General features: G+C 44.5%; 3 protein-coding genes across 6 annotated transcripts in view; 1 reads left to right on the forward strand and 2 right to left on the reverse strand.

Annotated features, from left to right (window-relative positions):
- Positions 1 to 5430, reverse strand: part of SLC26A1 (solute carrier family 26 member 1) — a 38785-nt gene extending 33355 nt beyond the window's left edge. For both annotated transcript variants that reach the window (XM_063319409.1, XM_063319408.1), the window contains exons 1-2: positions 5333 to 5430; positions 4948 to 5044 (exon numbers count right to left, since the gene is read on the reverse strand). In XM_063319409.1, the coding sequence (XP_063175479.1) occupies positions 4948 to 5041 (94 nt within the window). In that variant the 5' untranslated portion in view covers positions 5042 to 5044; positions 5333 to 5430. The remainder of the gene's footprint in view (positions 1 to 4947; positions 5045 to 5332) is intronic.
- Positions 1 to 9040, forward strand: part of IDUA (alpha-L-iduronidase) — a 49311-nt gene extending 40271 nt beyond the window's left edge. For both annotated transcript variants that reach the window (XM_063319414.1, XM_063319415.1), the window contains exons 10-14: positions 200 to 321; positions 1584 to 1709; positions 2331 to 2407; positions 3196 to 3296; positions 5421 to 9040. In XM_063319414.1, the coding sequence (XP_063175484.1) occupies positions 200 to 321; positions 1584 to 1709; positions 2331 to 2407; positions 3196 to 3296; positions 5421 to 5521 (527 nt within the window). In that variant the 3' untranslated portion in view covers positions 5522 to 9040. The remainder of the gene's footprint in view (positions 1 to 199; positions 322 to 1583; positions 1710 to 2330; positions 2408 to 3195; positions 3297 to 5420) is intronic.
- Positions 9041 to 11862: 2822 nt separating this feature from the next.
- LOC134508578 (purpurin) lies at positions 11863 to 18964 on the reverse strand. 2 transcript variants are annotated; one of them, XM_063320400.1, is made up of 6 exons: positions 18902 to 18964; positions 17883 to 18000; positions 16276 to 16412; positions 14595 to 14707; positions 13300 to 13512; positions 11863 to 12071 (listed from the first exon to the last, which is right to left on the reverse strand). In XM_063320400.1, the coding sequence occupies exons 2-6, from the start codon at positions 17997 to 17999 to the stop codon at positions 12061 to 12063; spliced, it is 591 nt and encodes a 196-aa protein (XP_063176470.1). In that variant the 5' UTR covers position 18000; positions 18902 to 18964; the 3' UTR covers positions 11863 to 12060. The 2 variants fall into 2 exon arrangements, with proteins under 2 accessions (XP_063176470.1, XP_063176469.1); XM_063320399.1 differs by lacking the exon at positions 11863 to 12071 and having other exon boundaries at positions 13178 to 13512.
- Between the last annotated feature and the right edge of the window lie 432 nt (positions 18965 to 19396).

Below are 19396 nucleotides of genomic sequence, written 5' to 3' on the forward strand. Positions count from 1 at the left end.
TAAACTTGTCAAATATAAATTGTAGAGCCTTGAAAGAGTACTAGGCTCGTGACTTTCCAGCAGAAGCCAGGTTCCAAAGTGCTGAAATCACTTTTGAGATGGTACTTCTGTGACTTTGAGACATCTTCTGCTAAATTTATTCTTCTTAGTCTTTAAATCCAAGTAAAGAGTTTACTCTCTTTCATTTGTGTTCTTAAAGAGCTGGTGTATGTGACATACTACCTGGATAACAACAAAACCAATCCCTACCTGAAGTGGAAAAAGCTAGGAAGCCCTGATTTTCCTTCCCCACAACAGTTCCAACAAATAAGGGATGCTGAGGTATGACCATGTGTTTTCTTTAAGTGTTTTATGGGTAGAGTGCTTGTGAATTAGTTAACTACAGCTCAAGAGACAAGAAATCAGCCCAGGTAGTCAAAATTTCCTTAGCCCACAGTCACGCACATCTTGTATATGTATGCAAATGCACTCACAGTCATGAAGAGAAATGTAGCTGATACACAACTGATAGCTTTGCATTTGTGTTATACAAGAAGCTAAATGTAGATGACCAGCTTCTTTGCTAGTGGCCTACCGTTAACTAAGGAGGCAGAGTTGCTCCAGAGCAAGTTCCACCTTCTCTCTGAAACTTCAATGAGCTTTGAGACCCTTTCTGTTCTACCTCCCCAAATAAGTCACATGGCCCTGTGTATTTTACAGAAGGGACAAATTGCTGTATTAGAGAATTGAAATGAACCTCCCTCAATAACAGAAACAGCTCCCTTAGGTAGAAACTACCCAGCACAAGTTCAGATGTCACTTGGCATCGCTCAGGGGCTCACAGGGAGGCCTAGGGTTTCCCCTCATCCTCACCAGTTCTGAATGCACCCCAGAGGGGACTGAGATATAAGTCCTCTCTGAGGGCTTCTCTCCTCTCTACTGAGAAAAGCCATGCCCAGATTACTTACTGTGAGACTATATGAGCAGCCTGTCACTTTATCTCCCTCCCCCATAGTTTCCCTATGCATTCAGACCCATTCAGACAGGTTAAAATAAAGGGGCCCATAGACAGTAATTGCCTTCTGACTTTGGTGTACCATAACCCACTGTTGCTGAGGCCTGTGAGATATTATAGCAGCCATCAAATTAACAAGGGCAGCAGCAAGGTTTTAGATACTCTTGGCCATCTGGTGAAACCTCATCCTCGGAGACCAGCTGAGTGGCTATTGAAGCTAGCAATAGCTTTCACTGCACACCAGGAATCTATAGGTAAGTGACAGAGGTGTGGTTTGTAAAGACCACTAGCCTGAAAGGCATTTGTGGGAGGTTACTAAAAGTGACAGTTTGCGTGTAAAGGGCATTTCTGATCAACACAGTTTGTGAGGTAGAAGAACCCTCTGTTTCCTGAAGAGCTGGAAAACAGGCAAGATAGAAAAGTCTCCCAGTTTAAAGAACTTTGATGGCTGTAAGCCACTTATCAGCAACAACCCTATTGGAAATTTACAGTCACAAAGTAAATACACAGTCACTTTACACTGATGTAACAGTTGGCCCTAGGTGCTGCGATGAAAGATTATTCACAATGCTTTTTTTCGGCTCCACAGGACCCCGTGACAACAGGCCCATTCCCGTTTCCTGAAGGTGGCATTCTGACACTGAAGCAAGACTTTCCCGTTCCCTCAGTCTTTCTTATCCACATCTGTGCAAGACCCAGATCTGTTCCTGATCAAGTATGTGTTGTATTCCACTATCAGACTCACCAAATTAGAAACTTCTTCCTGCTTCAAGTCTCACTAAGAGGAGCTGGACTAGCATTTGGACCTATTATTTGTTAAAAGTACCATGTAAGATTTAGTAAATAAGCAATTCTTCTTTCATGAGAAGGCTCCCCAAGGCATAATTGAAGATAAAGCATTTCACTGCAAGTGATAGGAGCCATCACTGAGATAAATGCAAGTTTACCCATGGGAAAATAATAAAGCAGTACTGGAAAGTGCAGTATCTTTTTAAAAATCACACTATATGCTACCAGGCTTGGCAACAGCTCTCCAGGTAATAATTAGTAGCTAAAAATAAAATGGAATCACGGCTGTTGTAGATTAGACATCTGTATCTGCTCATTCAGTCCTGCCTATATTCATGGTGGTGCCCACAGCCGCTTAAGGTCCTCTGCAAGTCTGACAGCTTGGAAACATAGACTACAAAGCCACAGAGACAGGAATTTTGGTTTTTACTCCCATCTCAATTGAAAGAATTAAAGCAAATAATTAGTAATGAATGATAAATGCAGAAGTTTGACCTGCCTGATTGGTTTGTTCACTTTTCTTACATGGACATGTGTCTTTGGACAGGTGACTGGTGTTCGTTTGATCCCTCTCACAAAAGGGCAGGTCATTGTGTTGTGGGACGATGGCTGTGTAAATTCAAAGTAAGTAGCTTTTAAAATAAAGTGGATATAACCAAGTTATGAGCACATGACTCTCTGAGTTGCCACCAGTCCTACAAAGTGAAACAAGTTCACAAATGAATGACAGCTTCCTCCCTGAGAGATGCTACAGTGCATTTGTGTGACAAAACATACTGTAGGACCTACATTCAGTACTTACGGAGCACAACCCTGACTAATTTGCAGTCCAAGCAAGGGAATCTGCCTATTGCTCACCAGTATCTAGTCGCATTTTTGAGGGACTTGCCTTCAGCATAGCAGACAGGAAGATCCATGATAAAAGTTATAATAGCAGCAGGTGGTTAGGTGGGATCTTGCCCATCCCTGAAAGGGATGTGAGCTGAAAAAGAAAACCTCCAGTTCCTTGCTCCAGCAAGCTGTACCAGAATGGAAACTCTGTGTACGTGGACTGTCAGAGTTAATACAGTGTCCATCCAGACTCCCTGAGGAAGCACAGATTTAGCTCCTTTTCAAGCCAGTCTCCATAGACTCTTCAGCCCTGATAACGCTGATCTGGGAGTAAAAGTTGTTCAACAGTTTGTGATTCTGCAAGTACCTAAAATAGTAACTCAGTCTGGGTGTTCTGTGGGCTGTTGAAGCCATGGTTCTTCCTAATGCTGACAATTCATGCCATCCCACACTTGGTAGGAATGAGTCAGTTGAATATTTCCTATTTTTGGCCTTCTGTGGTGAAATGCCCTGGGATTAGGATTTGATTCCTCACCACATTATCAGTTGTATTTACTGAGCTGTCTGGTTTTCTTTTCTAGATGTATAAAGACATTTGAAGTGGAGTTCTCACTAGATGGAAAAGCATACCAGCGTATTAATGCCAAAGACACAATATTCACTCTTTGGGTCTACAGTCCAGGTAAGGCAGGAATATGCATATTATGTAATCTGTCATGTTAAGACTGCCACTCACAAGTGTATGAAACATCGTTTAGTAACTACTGAAGGTACATAGCTTGTTAGTGACATACACTCCCATCGCAAATAAGAGCATGTCCCTTCTTTTAGGACCACGTTCTCAGTGAAAGCCTTATTCCCACTGACTGACAAATAGTCATGAAGACATTATTAGGAGTATTGCCATAAGTAAGTTCCTTGTCATAGAAACCAGTCACACATCCGCTGGCCTGTCAAGCTCTCTGAGAGGCAAAGCAGTACTTTTGTCTCTATTTGTAGCTGATGTGGAAGCGTGCAAAAATGAGGAAAAAAAAAATTGCTCCGTGTGACCAGAGCTTGGTGTTGTGCTCGTGGTAGTAGACTCACAGCAAGGCAAGTCTAAGGCTTGGGCTCAGTCCCACAGGTATTTGCCATGCCTTTGCCTAAATTTGTACAATGCTCTTGGGGTAGGGCAGTAGAAGCAAATTGCCTTGGTAACACTTGTTTTGTACCACTGAGTCTTGAGGTTTTAGACTGCTTAAGGATAGTGGCATCAACACACAAGTAAGTGGGAGATCACATCCACCTTTCATTGTCTTCCATTTATTGTGTTCTGAGCTGCCCCGGCGGAAACTCACAATTCTGCTCTTTTTGGGTCACCTGTCCCTGTTCCCATACCCTTTACGGCTTGGCAGTCTTAAGCTATTGAGGTGCTTCCTTGTAAGCACAGGAGAGGTCCTCCTGCAGGATAGTTTGTTCTGACTGTCTGATGCCTAGCCAAGGAGACACCCCTCTCTCTGCCTTTTTGTAGAACTTTCTCTTTAGCCCTGACAAGCTGCCTAAGTTTTAGATGTTTCATACTAGAGAGCAGAGAGTTTCATCTTTGTCAACAGGCAAAGCTTCTCCCAGAGCCTTTGGTCATATCTCCTCAAGCACAGCCCAGATGCAATAGAAACATACCCAGATAAAAAAACAGTGGAAGAAGGTAGTGAGAGATGTTTTCTTTGGGTATTTTTTTTGTTAGTTTTGTGGCTTTTTTAACCAAATGTGGCCTAATCTGCAATGTGACTGTCCAACAAGTATTACTAATAAGCACTGATCAGAGCTGTGTGAAACACAGACAGACCTTGCCTCAAAGTGATACTACTAAAAACCAATTCAGAGAGGGTTTTGCCAGAAACACAAGCTCATCTTAGCCTGAGAAAGGCTTAGCCTCAGTAGTGGGTGCATAATAAAATTCAGAGCTATTATTGCAATGTAAAGGGTACACAGATAAGGAAAGACTGTAAATCACAGGTAAGGCAAATTTGTGAAATTAGGATTCATTATCATCTAGTAGTGCATATCTGGGGAACCTACCATATTTGTTTGTATCAAAACCAAAAAAAGAACTGCTTGAAAAAATCGCACATCTCAGCAGCTTTTATTGCTAGGTACTTCTTTCTCACTCATTATTTCTAACATTCTTTTTCGATTAGAAAAAAAAATACTAAAGCACACATAAAAATCAAGTAAATAGATGAGAAAAAACATTTATATTGCTTGTGAGGTTTAAGACTCTACTAGTGAAGCCTGTGTTCTTCAAACTGGATAAAGGATGAAAAGCAGCAGAGCCAGAACATCAGCTCACATACCTTTGGAGCAAGTGGTGCTCCTTCCTGAGTTGAGCAGGGGGTTTTCAGTCAGCCTGCACGCTTCTTCTCTTCTTTGTTGATCCTGTCCCCACATAACCTGTTCCAAAGGCACAATTGAGGCAGAAAAGTAACTCAGAAAAAAGGAAATTTCTAGTTGTGGGTTGCAGAATATGTCATAGCCTTCTTCCAAAGGGACTGCTGGGACAGCAGTCCTATAGTTGAACTTGCAAATCCTAATGAGGAGAGAGCAGGTCCTTGGTCCAACAAAGAAAAAGAACGAGTACTTGGACATGAGGAATCATTTTTAGTTAAGACAGGTACAGGCACACTTACATAGGGTGCAGAACTGATTTCACCACTTCCCCAGCCCATTCCACAAACCTACATTTTATAGGAGTAGTGCCTGCTCCGCATCCTCCAAGCATCAGGTGTCAGCCTTTCACAGTGACCATTTCTAATCTTTTCATTTGCAGGAAGCTCAGTCTCCGGCTTTTACAGAGTGCGTGCCATGGACTACTGGGGGAAGGCAGGCCTGTCCTCTCTTCCTGTGGAGTATGTTGAAGCTTTCAAGTGACTCCGAAGAATGGTGCCTGGCGGGGTGACTGAGTGGTGTATGCTCCCTGCAAATGACAACTCCCCAGAAAAATAAACTCCTCCCAAGCTGAGGAAGGAGTATCGAAAGGACCTGATGAAGCAAGTTAGGAATGCAAGTTAGAAGCAGCTGCTCCTATTAACTCTTCAGAGCTCAAAAGACAGCGTTATCAAACAGCCACAACTGACAATCCAACTGGTACGATTGTAAGAGGCTGCCGCAGTACTGAGATTCACCTTGGTAACTAGGACTTAAGGGAATAAATATTATTCCCTATTTTACACTGAGCTAATGGCTAGGACAACCAAAGATTTATAGAGGATACAAACTGCAGCAGGAACAGGACCATTGCTTCACTGTATGAGTGAGGATGGCAGGACAAGGGGGACCTCTGTGAGAGTGAACTGCCTGCTCAGCTGCTAGGCTGTCTTGACATAATGGTGTGATGGAAAAGCACAGAGCAACCAGATGTGTCCAGAGCATGAAGTGAAGGATCGCTGCTTCCCTGCTGGTTAGTCAGACATGCTCCAGTGGGTTATTTCAGAGCACTTAACGTGTCTTCAGGTGTATGAGGTTCTTCACCCTCTCACAGAGGGGTTTCCACCAGCTGTGTCTGCATGTGTGGCTGTTATATTGGACGCCGGAGCTATTCCCCAACGTGGGCAGAGGAAGGTGTAGGAGCTCATCCTTAAAGGGGAAGAAGGCACAAGATGGTCTAGCCTTCAGACTTCCCTGCCATTTCTGCTTTCTGCTTTTGTCCAAATCACCTATTTTCACTGTGTCCATCAGCCTCTTTGTGGTGGAGGCTCTAACCCTGAAAGCCCCTCTTTCTCTCCATGGCTGTCACCTAGCCTGGCCTTCTGCAGCCCTTAAAGCTAACGTCTCTCCCCAGCATGACTCCCCTCTCAGACTGCAAGTGACCTGAGGCTTGGCTTTGGGTGGCCAGGAGAAAGCTGACATGCTAGTTAGAGCCTTATGTGTTTTCATATTACAGGAGAAATCGTATTACATTCTTGAATGTGACAGGGCTGCTAGTGACAAACAGAAAGTTAACCAAGAACGGTTTGAGTTCCTGTGCTTTGCAAAGTGTGTGCACAAGTGTGTGATAGTCCCAGATGATAGACTACGGGACACCTCTGGCTGTCCTTGCAGCTGCCAAACACTTTATGTAACAGAAAAGTTCCCTGAAATTGCAGGAGTGTTTTTTTACTCTCCCCTTTTCACAACTGGCACAGTTTGAACCATGCCTTTAAAATGCTTATAGAGGAAAGGATAAATGCCAGTGAAAACAGCTGGAATGTTTTCCATAAGAGGAGCAACTTTATCACACAAACAAATCCCCTGCTGCTCTCTCTGCTGACATCAGCCACCTCACCAACATAACAACAAAGGCTGCGTATTTGATGAAACATTCAGGTCTCAGACAAAAAAAAACAAGCTTGCACAGTAGGAGAGAGCTGAACTACCTCAAATGGCCCCACTTTTACAGCACAGAAAATAAACATATACAAAAAGTCAGTATGTATGAGATTAAGCATTCTGTCTCCTTACCTTCTGGTTACTTGTTCATGTGCTTATGCTGAAAGTTAGCCTTAAAAGATTCATTTTGTCACAGAATTGAGACAAAGTATTTCTTGCATCACTTAAGTTTGAATAAGGAGTGCTTGTCACATCCTAACCAGCCAATTCCTCGCCCATAAAGGCTTGTGCAGGACAGAAAAGCACCATTGGAACCTACTTAATTGATAATTTTCTCAGTTTCAAAAAAGTTAGTGAGAAGTTCCACTTGGATGGAGATAGCAAAAATACATTTCAAAGTTGTTATAGCTACCCCTAAGTGAAGAACCAGAATATGCAATTAAATACATCTAGCAGTTAAGACATTCTGTTTTGCCAGTATAAAAAGGAACTACAGAAAAAATTACTTTTAGAAATGTTCAAGTATAGGTCCTTGAGAGATTTTAGTGCGTCTGAAGCTGGGGAAGATACAGGAGCTTGAGAGGACAGTTTACCCTGTTAGGATGTCCTATTATTTGATTAGTCTTCTGCTTTAAAATTTTCCCACACTGGCAGTCAGAAAATAGCGATCTTTATCAAACCAAGGACCAAGCACTAGTTGTAGGTGTTTGGAAATAGATGAAGCATAGCTGTTGTGAAGAGTATTGATTTTACAGTTCAGGGGTGTAGTAGAAAGTGTATAGGTGTGCAACTCATGAAAAATAGATCAAAAATCACTGCCCTGCTTTATTTAACTTAAATTATACCTCACACAAGTGAGGTCAGTAACGGCATATATGAGGCAAATGATGCAGAGCTGATGGGTCCCGGTGGAATGTTTGGCACAACAGAGAATGGCGACTCACGTATTCTTTCACTGTATTGAAATCTGTCCCCGTGGCAAGTGATTTCTTTTAGGGCAAGTTATCATCTTTCAGAAGATTTTAGGTTGGGAGTTTCTGCTTCTCCGCAGTGACAGACATGAGGCTTGCAGCTGCCTCTTTGAAGTGGTTTGTAATTCTCATGCTTACTTTTTTTGTCTTGTTAAAAAGCAAAGTAAGAGTGCTATTTTCTCTAAAGTGTCAAGCTAAAAATTCATACGTTACTGTATTGCTTTTTGAAGCCACAAAAAAAACCAGAAATTTTATTTGTAAGGGCAGAGCTTAACATATTGTAGATGTAACTAAAATCCACTTTCTTAGGGTGAAGTCCAGCCACTTTGAAAGTCTGTCACTAGGTTCCTCTCTTAGGGCTTTTACATTAAACATTATCCAAAGTGTGGCAGGCACAGTGCTTTTTCAGGTATTGGCAGTGGCAAATATGCGTGGAAAGCAGAGCTGACCAAAAATGGTGCACTTTCTGTTCAGAAACGAGTTTTGAATATTCACCAAGATTTTTTTTCTTCTTTGCTGCTTTGGTGCTAACTTATTCCTTTAAGCAATAAGCAAGTCTAAACAATTGCAGCAGAGATGAGAATTTGATATTTTCAACAAAGTATAGAAGATTTGGGCTGCCATTGTCTTTTTTATAGTTTAATGTCTAGAGAAAAATTCTGTTTAGTACTTGAGTTTTCACTGACTCTGTCTGATAGGGCTTCCAAAATTGCATGTTTAACTCTACCATCTCCTCCGTTATGGGACAGTGATCAGCCCCCCTTCACAGTTTCAGTTTTCAGAAGTGCCAGGTGTGCGTAGCACTAAGTGGGAGTAGAAGGCGCTTAGTAGTTCTGCAGCATAAGAACCAAAGCAAGACTGCAGAACGCTCAGGTGTGTCTCTTGCTGGCCATAAATCCAAGTAGGAAAATCTAACTGCAACTGCAAAGAGCGATTGTTTGTGTGCTCTTCAGACAAAAGCTTCTGAGGCTATGAAACAGTTTTTCAGCTGTTTGTTAAAATGAATCCTAGGGGAAAACCTTTCAAAGGAGTGTTTTGTGTATATAATTATGTATATACTGGATTTGTTACCATCTTTTGTGCTACCCAATAAAACCAGTTTTTAATCTTTCACATGAACCCTGTAAAAGCAGGATCTGATCACTGCGTTCTGGAAACTGCTCAAAACTCTTGTGTAAACAACTTAGTCTTGGGAAGTAAAGTCTGTTCTGAAGGTATAAAAGATAGCTTGTTTGGTGCAAGGTCCAACATTACATAACAATGAAGTGTGAAGGGAGTGTGACCATAAGAAATTTCAAGGATGGAGTAGGAACTTAAATGCATAGATTGCCTCAGTTATCACATCCCAGGGAAAACTGGCCTAACTCAACATGATATCGTAGGGTCAGATCTCAGGACTTGCAGTGTCCTTGCTGGGATGAGGTTCACTGGCATGTGAAGGACAATATCCATGCAGGGTTCCTCCTGCTGTTGCACAGTCGTAGGCTTTCTGCCAGCACTAAAGGACCTTCTGAGGACAAAACAACAGTCCTTTTCATTTGTAAACAGCTTTTTCTTTTCTCTTGTTAGTGGAAAGTTTGTGCGGGACAGAAATTATGACTTGGGATCTGTGCATGCACTTAAAACCAGGAATAATAGACTGGTTCTCATCAGCCAGCTCAAACAGCAGACAGAAGTGTGTCTGCCTCTAGACATACCCAAGATGTTTTACATTGAACGCAACAGAATAACCAGAGAGATCCGATTAGAATACACTCGTAGCTACCAGCCCTACCCTATCTCGTCGTCTTCCACGTTTCCTGGAGTCAGTGGAGAAAAATGGATATGAGCTAACTCCCATCTGTATGAATTCACCAGATCATATGATGAGGGCCTGCATATGGTCCTGATAGGAGCATGTTCCCCTGTTCCTCTAAGAACAAGGCATGTATAATACTGTGGTGTGCTCCTATGAACCTGGAGGCACAATCTTGTGTGGCTGAGGAAGGATTTCAGTGCCAAACTCATCTGTACAGGCTATACCAAACACAATAAGGATGCACTTGGTCCTGCATATAGATCCGTCTTGCTAGAACTCCTAGTTGGTCTGGTCATACAGTTACTATAACCATAGACATCAAAAACCCCACTTCTCTAGGACTGGTAGTATTTGTCTGTATGTCCTGGCCAAAGGCCAGGCTCCTTCAGCTATGGGTTAACATTGTCTAATCACTTGTGATACAAGTCCTAAGTTCACAGATCGCCACCCCACTACTTCCTCATGGGAGAAGGAAGCAAGTGGTGAACAATCAATGCACTGACCTTGCACTTAGCCCAGCACAAAAGGCTGATATATTTTCAACGCTCAATAGTCTCTTATCAATGTGGGGTTTTGTTTGCATTGCGTGCTGCTTCTCTCCTGTTTCTTTAGATGGTAGTTCTTAGCTTTAGATGGTAGTTCACTATCTTGTTCCCCATCAGGGTAGCTTTCCTAGACCAGAAGAGGAAGGAACATCTTTATTTGATGCTGACTGAGAGCCTTTGGAGTCCCACCTGGAAAACCTGTGAAATGCAAGCTTGAGAGACATCCCTCCGTCCCTGAGATGTCTCTGGCCTTGGAGAAGAGTCGTTAGTCAGTAGTTTCTATGCTCTTTCCAACAGATGCAGTAGATGATCATTGGATACTTAGGTGAGGTTGTACAAGTGTCTTCCAGAAGCTGTTCTGTAGCATAGGGCTCTGAAGGTCTTGACTCAATATCAATCAACCTTGTGCCACATACCTTTTGAAAGCCTCAGGAGTGGGGACTGTTCATCTTGCTCTTCCCTGTATGCTTGGTAATCACGACTGTTAAAATTTGTGTTGCTGACAAACTGCTGGGTTCAGGCAGGGTGCTGGGGGTGTTCTGCATTGGTAGTTTTATTCATAGGAAACATTAAAAATGAATGTGGTTTTACTAAGAGCAACATATGTAAAAAAGCTGACTCGACTTACCCTTTTTTCTACATGGAGTTGTCTAGATACTATTCTTTTGGTTCCCTCTATCTATGAAATTCGTGGCCATAAAACCTGTCAGTTCTCTGTCTTTCAGTTCTATACCTCTCAGATACTGGGGGCTGGATTATGAAGGCAGTGGGGAGTAAATTACTGCTTATGCCATTAGAAGTGCAATGAGGTCATTTAATGCAGTGTCCCAGTGCTATTGGAAGGAACATCTGCTTTATTGCATTTGAGATTCAGGGGCTAGTTAAAAATACTCTGTGCAGACTTTTGAGTACACAGGTACCAGAAATAACTGTAAGGTATTACCAGGCAGCAAGGATCATACTATCAGCCTCAGCTCAGAGTTGCTGTTCAAGAGGATTTTTTAGCTTTGGAGTTTAAATAGAAATGTTGGTGGGAGAGGTACGGTGTGTGTGCCCAGGCCCTGCAGGCATCCACAAGCCTTCATTGCTTTGTGCAGCCCCACATTGGACCTGTACCCGCATACCCCTTGCCCATGGTCCACAAACCCTCTTCAGCTCAGCCCAGGCCCCTACCCCCGTGGGAGCCCTGCTGCAGGCAGCTCTGCCGCTGCACCACCCTCCAGTCCCGTTCCTGGCCACAGCCACCTCGCAAGCATGCCTGCACCCTGCCGGGTGCCCTGCTGCCCTCGCTCGGTCTCTGGGCTTGCCAGATGAACACCAGAACCGCACTGTCACCGTGCATTTGTCTGATGATCAGCACTGCCAGGGAACCTGTCCCTGCCACCACCCTTGTCCTGCTCCCGTGGCCTGGTGTGGGGGAGGGACAATGCCCCACCTCTGCCTGGGTCCAACCTCGGCTGCCATCTCACCTCCCATCCGTGACCGGCCTTGCCCTTCCTGCTCCCTGACAGGACAGCAGGTAACAAAAAGCAGTTCCAGAGCAGTTTTTCTAAAAACATTTATTGACAAATGCCACATTATGTATTCCCTTGAAAATTCAAACGTCAACACTGTATTGCACACAGTTTACAAAACCCCCAACATTTTCATGTGTTTTTCAGGAAAAACACACTAGTCCATACTATGTTTTTCTTTTTTTTTTTTTTTTTGTTAGCTGAGTGGCGACTTCAAGACCAAGAGGTCTGGTTCCTGTGCTTAAGGATAGGATCAGAAGTGTACTTGTACTTTTTAGCAGGCCCCTGGAAAGAAAGAAAAGTAAACATTAGTCCTTGTAAGTAAATTTGCAAAGAAGTGCTTCAACAGCCTTGTAGTCTTCAGTGAAGCTACAGCCTTCCCAGGGTACTTCTGAGTCACAGTACAAGATTAGGATGGCAGGATGCAAAAGTTGCTGTTTGCGTGGTTCTGTGCCTGTTGGCATAGCACTTGTGCAGCCTTTGCTAGTCCCGGCTAGCCATGAGTTTTCGGCTTACAGGAGAACCTAGGCATAAGCCCACACACCAACTACCCTCCCTCTGCCACAGCAAGCGGTATGGAGGGGCGTGGGGCAGGGGTGCCCGTCCCAGTCCCATAGCGTTGGATGATGCCAGCACATGCTCTGTAGTGGAGGACTGGCTCATACAACCATGTGTCCTTCAGAAGGTTTTAGCTGCTATTTCTTGACCAGCAGTGCAGAACATATGTGGCAACCCCCCAGTCCAGATCCTCAGGCCTGGCTTAGTAAAGGGCCAATCTCCAGGCAAAGCAGCACGCATGTGAAGTGTGTGGGCACTCAGTTGCCAATGAAGAGGAATTTCTGCCAACAAAGAGGAATTTCTGTGTCCAGCATAGCCCTGAAAAACTACCTGCCTATCTCATGGACAGCAGCTCAGCTCCCATGCCTCCAGAAAAAAAGTTCTCTCAAAATGGGCTTTGGGCATGCTGTGTTCACATGTATGTGGAGGAACTGCTGACTCCCGCTGCCAACAGACACAGTGAAAGCTGCTGCTCAGAGCCCCTTGTCTCTGCTACTCAGACCACCCAGGACACAAATCATGGTGGAGCTAAGAAGAGTGAGGGTGCTCCTTCCTGTAGGCAGCTTCTCCTCCTTTCCTGGAGGACAGTGCACAGACCTAAGGTGCTGTTATGCAGGTGGCCAAGACAAGCATTTCCAAGTGCAGAAACACCAGGTTGTTAGGCCCATCCCTATCCTGTCTATTAGAGTAACAAAGCGGATCTTCCTTTGGTGGTGTGCAGTTTCAGCACACAGGATTCCTATAAGGGCAAGACTTAAGCTGCAGGCACTCTCCCTTGCATGGACTTCCCTTTGCAGCTATTTTCTTATTAGATATAACATTTGAAAACAAAAGTTGCTAAAAGAGTACAATTTAGTTTGTTATGCTTTTGGCACATTTACAGTAAATGCTATCACCTACTCTACAAGCTGCCGGTGCAGCCATTTCAGTGAGCTTGCTAATTAGCCCAAAGTACCTGACTGAAGCACAGGCTGGAACTGGCCAGACATGCAGATTTCTTCCTGCTTCTGACGCACAATGCGCTGGATAGCTGGAGGGAGGCCACGGGGGTTGCGTGAGAAGATCAGGGAGTAGCCATCATCACAGGAGCCGTCCTCCTTTAGACTGCGGCAGGCATAGGTAATGGCATAGTTATCATAGTCGGTGTCAATCACCCAGTAGTTGTCCCCTGAAACATCAGAACACGTTTGTTTGCCACAGTGGGCAAAACAGAGCAGAGATGGACCTAGTCATCCTGCAGGGAGATGCCTCGCTTCAGCATATGGCAGGGATAACTTCCCAAAGGATCTAAAGTCACGTCCTGCATCCAGCTTATCTCCACACCATGAAGTGAAGAACTGGGACAAGCACAGGGCATCTTGGGACCATGTTGTTCCCCATGATGCTCAGTGCATTTTCGCCTTTGGTTTCTTGGGCTGTGAGTATTAGGAGGATTAGGACTTCCCAGGTTTTCAATGACAAAAAAGGATTTTATGTTTCTCACTCAAGCACGGGGGGAGGAGGCATAAAGATTAAATTTTGGCCATACAGATTACATTTCCTGTACAAGAAGCCTCAGCAAAACATGCCTCCTGTTTCCAGCCTTGCTCAAATAAGTGCATTTTAGCATGTCTTATCTGCGAGTACTAAGTTCATGTACTTCTTTCTTACGCATTAGCAGGCCAACTCCTGCCCAAGTTCTCCAGCTAGAGTCCCACAGCTATGGGAGACTCAGGCACAAAGTATGGGGTGTGAAGGGCGCATAGCTGGTGTTCAGCACAAGCACCTTCTGCAAGGGGGACTGCAGCTAGCAGGTCCATGTTGTTACGTCCGGCTGTGTCTGTCTGAGGAGAACTGCGCCTTGCTGCAGAAGTGGGTCCACATGTCGCCTCCCATTAGCTATGAGGAGTACAAGGATGACTGACACCTTTATAATGCCCACTGTGGGACCCAGGAAGTACTGCTTCCCTATGGTCAACACCCCGCTTGGATGTACAAACTCGGTATGTGTGGCCCATTGCCTCTAATCTGCACCCTCGTTGTTAATATATGTGGTGTATAGGTAGGGTCTCTGGGGAGTCTCTGGATCCTGTCCCTTCTATGGAGATAAAAAGCACTGTTTGGATAAAGCGTCGCCCCAAAAGAGGATGCTTTGTCTCCACTTGGAGCAATCTGAGCTCAACTGTTTTTCTCGCTCATATACTGAAACACACAAATCTGAGCAGCTGTAAGCTATTGACCAGCGCCAGGGGGCTGGAGAAGTTCACTCACCACCGCTGGAGAGGTAGCTGGCCAGGCCCTGGTAGGTCATGTACATTTTTGCTGGAGTGGTTGGGTCAGGGACTGTATACTGAGCAGCCATGTCAGCACAGATCACCCAAAACCTGCAATGAGATCCATGAGACTGAAGGTAAAACTCTGTGGCACATGAGCTTCAAATGGGTGTCCCTCACTCAGGACTCGGGCAAGAGCCAGGCTACAGATCAGCACAGCTACCCCAGGCATGGGCATGGCCTTTCTTAGTGCTAAGTCAGTGTTTGTCATTAAGTAATGCAAATCTGTGACACCACCCCTGTGACCGACAGTGCCCTGCTGCTATCTGGTTCCCCCTCTGCTGCGCGACTACACTGCGGCTGGGGCGGTGCCCTGGCCCTCCTTCAGCTCAGCTGGCTTCTTACCACCTGTTTCTGTACAAGCGGACAGCCACCAAGCAAAATGATGGATGCTGTTTCTTGGCTCCCTGCTAGCAGTTTGCAGGGTGAGCTGACCTGCATTTGGGCTCATTCACCGTGTCCACCAGCGGAGGGGGGGAGCTGGCTCTCCTCTCTCTAACCCCTCCTGGCTCTACTGGCACAGGGACATCTGTTACAAGCATGGAAATAATTACAGCCACTCCGCTGTCAAAGCTCATTAAAAGCTTTCATGCAGGCTATGGGAATCCTGTAGCTGCCCAAACAGCCTGTCTTCATCATTTATTTCTTCTAATGCCCTTCTCTAGTTGGCATCTGTTTACTTTGAATGCCACCTACATCTTGGCAGTTTGTCAAGCATTACCTGGATGTGTGAAAGGGTGGAAGCGTGTTCATTCCCTTCCTTGCACAAGTGGCATTTCCCCTTTCCCCTGCCATTGCAGAAATAAATTCCCGGCAGCCTTGAGACCCCACTTGATCTCTGAAGAGTCCTTTCAAGATTTTTCCCACCTGCACTGCGTGACATGCCTGCAAAGCTTCATTTGCCCCATCCCCAAATACCCTGGAGTGCTGTGCTGTCAGGACTTATAAGGTTCATAGCCACCTGCTCTATTCTATTATTCATGCAGTTAGGCACTTCTTGGTAGTTAATGCACAACAGAATTAGTGATAGCCTACTGGAAGCCCTGGATTTTCTTTTCTACACCCAGAAAGCTATTTAATCCCTTCCCATGCTGTAATCCCTTGTAGTAACCATGACCAACAGACAAAAATTTAAAGCTTCCTTCCATCTGTCTATTTAGGCATTGCAACAGCATCTGAGAGTTAACCACGTTTTCCTCAGAAGTCCATCCAACACTGTGTTCAAAGATCTGTGAAAGTAATGCTCACTTACACTCCTCTCCTTCCCTTGAACACCTCAGTGAAATAAGAGCTGTCCTGCCCTTGCGGTGACACAGCCTTTGCTAGATCCTCTCACTTGGTTGCAACTCACTTACCTAACTGCTCCATCGTTAAAGATTTGACTTTATAATTGACTTTATCAGTAGTTTTGTGATGGACCCAGGCCAGAGCCAGGCTGAGAAGTAACCCAGGACTTAAAAGTGTCTAACCTCTGGCTTCTAATATGTTGCCTTGATTGAGCTTCCCTTTTTGATGAAGAAAACCTGGTTGTACTATGTGCTCAGGATAGATCACCATCCATGTCCCCCTCCTCAAGTACCTCATGGCAGCAGCTAGAGATAAAAGTCAAGATAGCTCACCCAAAAAGCTTCACACGGCCTTTGGAAGATGCTGTCATTGTGCCATCTTCCTCCACAGTGTATTCAGCAGAGATGTTGTCCTGAAGGAAAAGGCCTTCTGGATCCTTCTTGGCCAGGGCATACCATTTCCCTGCATACTAACATGAAAGACTGTTAATATCTGGATCAATCACCATGGCTAGCTTAGCACAAAAGCATTTTTGTAAATATAGCACCCTTCTAACTACCTGTTGCCTGGCCTATGGGGAAAGTCTGAGTTTGGGTGGGTATGTAGCACACAGGTCGTGCTGTGCCATCGGATGGATCCTTGCCTCTGAGCCAGGAGGAGCGGGTGTAGCAGCTCTGCACTTCTGCATGCGTGTACTCGTTGTCATGTGAGATGTTCCTGTCTCAGTCACCCTGCACTGGAAGCTTCTCCCATCCCAAGATCCCTGCTCCGAGTTAGACTGGTTCTTCCCTGTTCCTGCTCAGGTCCCTGCTTTTCTGTGGAAGATGCTGTCAACGACACCAAATTGCAGCCACAAAGACCTCAGCAATCTGGCTGGAGACACTCTCATGGCTGCCAGGGGCCACAGTTGGTCTCTGGTGGTGGAAAGGGTCTACCCAATGGGGCAGAAAGCAATGGCTCTGTGTGCTATGAGGACAAAAGGATGTGCTGGGGAGACTAGCAGCAGGGGAAAATGAAATGAGGTCAGGGGGAAGAAAATTGCTTGGAAAAAATGCGTCCCTGAAAACGTACAAGCAATAAAATGAAAACAAAATCTAAACAGGTGACTGACAGACAGAAAAACCCTCAGAAGTTAACATTATTAATAGAAATATTGAGGAAAGCAGAATTTAGCTGTGTTAAATTTGATTTTTCAGTGGAGCTAATGAGATCTGTTTGACAAGTTACACACTTAAGCCTGAAACAGAGTCCTTAATTCCCAAACACATGAGCCTGATAAAACTTTGACTTTTTAAAACTGGGATATTCCCAATGCTCTCCCCAGACATGGGTTTGTTTCCATCAAAGTCAATCTTACGTAGAGGAAGTAGTGTCCTGACCCCAGCTGCAGCTGGGAGAGATGTTGGTTGAAGGACAGTCAAAATAGGTACTGGGACACGTGTCTGGACCTTTCCAACACCAAGGTAGCCCTGATTTCCTCCTCAGATGCAAGAAGATTAAATGCTGTGTTTAAACAAGATTCAGTCTGTGTTCAGGATACCCAACTAGATACATTTTCAGTTTGCTGTGACTCCTGAGAATGGCTGGTGGTGGTTGGAAGCCCCCCAAGGCACATGTTTGGACTTTCTCTCTGATGGGGATCTAAACTGTTTCATTCATGGGACGGCTCAAACCTGCGATCTGTATCGAGCTTCAAGCTAACAGAAGATGATGTCTAAAAGAATAACATTCCCGACTTTCAAGGCCTGTTTTACCATAACACTCAGAAGGTTAAACAGCAGTGAGAGAAGAAAACTACAGGAACAGTGTCTAAGAGACAGCATGCAGAAGAAGTTAACTTTTGTTGAGGACCCCCTTTAGACTAACCCAACCCATAACCTGGAAAAACAGATCATGTACGAAGCTTCTTCACATATACTATTGAAGTAAACATAATTACCCTTTTTGGATCAAAATTGTCTTTCACAGAGAAAGACTCCACTGCACAGGTCTGAGCTAGGCTATGCTCAACAGTGGAGAAGATCGAAGCCAGGAAAACATACTGTGCGTATTTCATTCTGCAAGACAAAAGGAAAAGTGGAGTTTTATTTCATGCAGTAGATGTGGGTAGTTAGTGAGGTGCCTAGAGACACATTCCCCTTGTTTTAAAACTAGTTTCTTTCCATGCTGAGCTTCTTTCTGTACCAACTCCACTGAGAAACCACTGAATCATTGTGGTGCCTAAATCCAGCCAAAACTGAGCATCAATGGCAACTACTTTGTGAGAAAACTTTGCTTGCCATCAGTAGTGGTATTGTAGTTTGTGACATTTTCACTGTATAAATCAAGCCAGACTCTGGATAAATTTGGTAAGAACTGATAAAAATTTGAAATTTTTTGAATTCTTGAAAATTCAAGAAGAATACTAATGTTCTCGTGAGCTCTGGTGAAGCACTGTAGGTTGTAAGACTGTTCTTTCTAATTATTTCATGATGAATGTCCACTTTGCTTTCAGGCCAGCAAAGCTGTGTTCTTTATGACTAGTTCTCATCACCGAAACAGGCTCTTCCTAGCTGCCTAATTCTAATGACAAAATATATCTTGCTGTTGTCTGCCCTCAGACCATTCCCTCTACAAACATGACAAGTAATATCCAGTTTCTAGAGATTTGATCTGACATTGCAGTGCAGCCACAAGGTGGCTGTGGCTTTGTTTCTCTCCTCGGGTATCCCAGCTCATGGCTATGCCAGCACATTTGTTTCTCACACTTCTTGCAAGTATTTTGTCCTGAATACCTGTTCTGATGCCAAGATAAAACACAGTTACCTGAAACTTCCCTGCAGCATCCAAGCTGAGCTATCAGCCCAGGACTTCCAAACACCCCAGCAGCTGCTCTGTTCCCAGCTGCTGCCATGCAAACTGCGCTTCCCTGCTGCAGGAGATGCTAACCTGGCCCGCCTCTGCTGAGGAGAGACCTACCTGTTAGGGTAGTGAAGTTGGAGATCCCCGAGACCACTCTGCTTCAGTCTTTGCGCTGCAGTCAGCAGGCGAGTCTTGTGTCAATTGCCCTCCAGCTGCCTTTAAATAATGAATCTGCAAAGTCACTAATTGGTTATTTTTGCTCGTGTGCCTGAGTAAAACGCTTAATCTTGGATAATCCGTTATGTAAAAACCAACTGTAATCCTCACACTGGTGGGTCTGACTGCTATACTAATACAAACACAGCTTTTACATAATGGAAAAAGCTGCCCAGAAAGCTAATAAGCCCACTGATGTGATTGTACCACACCTTTGTCTCATTGAAGTCTTTCTGCTTCTAACACGTGTTAGGGGAATAAGCACGGAGCATTAACCAGAGAAACTCAAGGACTATACATATTCATCTGCATAGGCACGTGTTCGTATTTGACAACTTGCATGGGGCAGATACATAATTAGCTCTTCCAATATCTGCATCGTCAAATTAAGGTGAT

The sequence above is a fragment of the Chroicocephalus ridibundus genome, chromosome Z (genome assembly GCF_963924245.1).
Source record: "Chroicocephalus ridibundus chromosome Z, bChrRid1.1, whole genome shotgun sequence".
Classification (NCBI taxonomy): domain Eukaryota; kingdom Metazoa; phylum Chordata; class Aves; order Charadriiformes; family Laridae; genus Chroicocephalus; species Chroicocephalus ridibundus.

Bases quoted from the DNA above. Each gene is read 5' to 3' on its own strand.
- LOC134508578 (XM_063320399.1), bottom strand. From the start codon at position 17,999: ATGAAATACGCACAGTATGTTTTCCTGGCTTCGATCTTCTCCACTGTT. The intron at 16,413-17,882 runs GTAATTATGTTT...CTTTCATGTTAG, and splicing joins ACAATTTTGATCCAAAAAGG to TATGCAGGGAAATGGTATGC. The intron at 14,708-16,275 runs GTGAGCTATCTT...ATCTCATTGCAG, and splicing joins GGCCGTGTGAAGCTTTTTGG to GTTTTGGGTGATCTGTGCTG.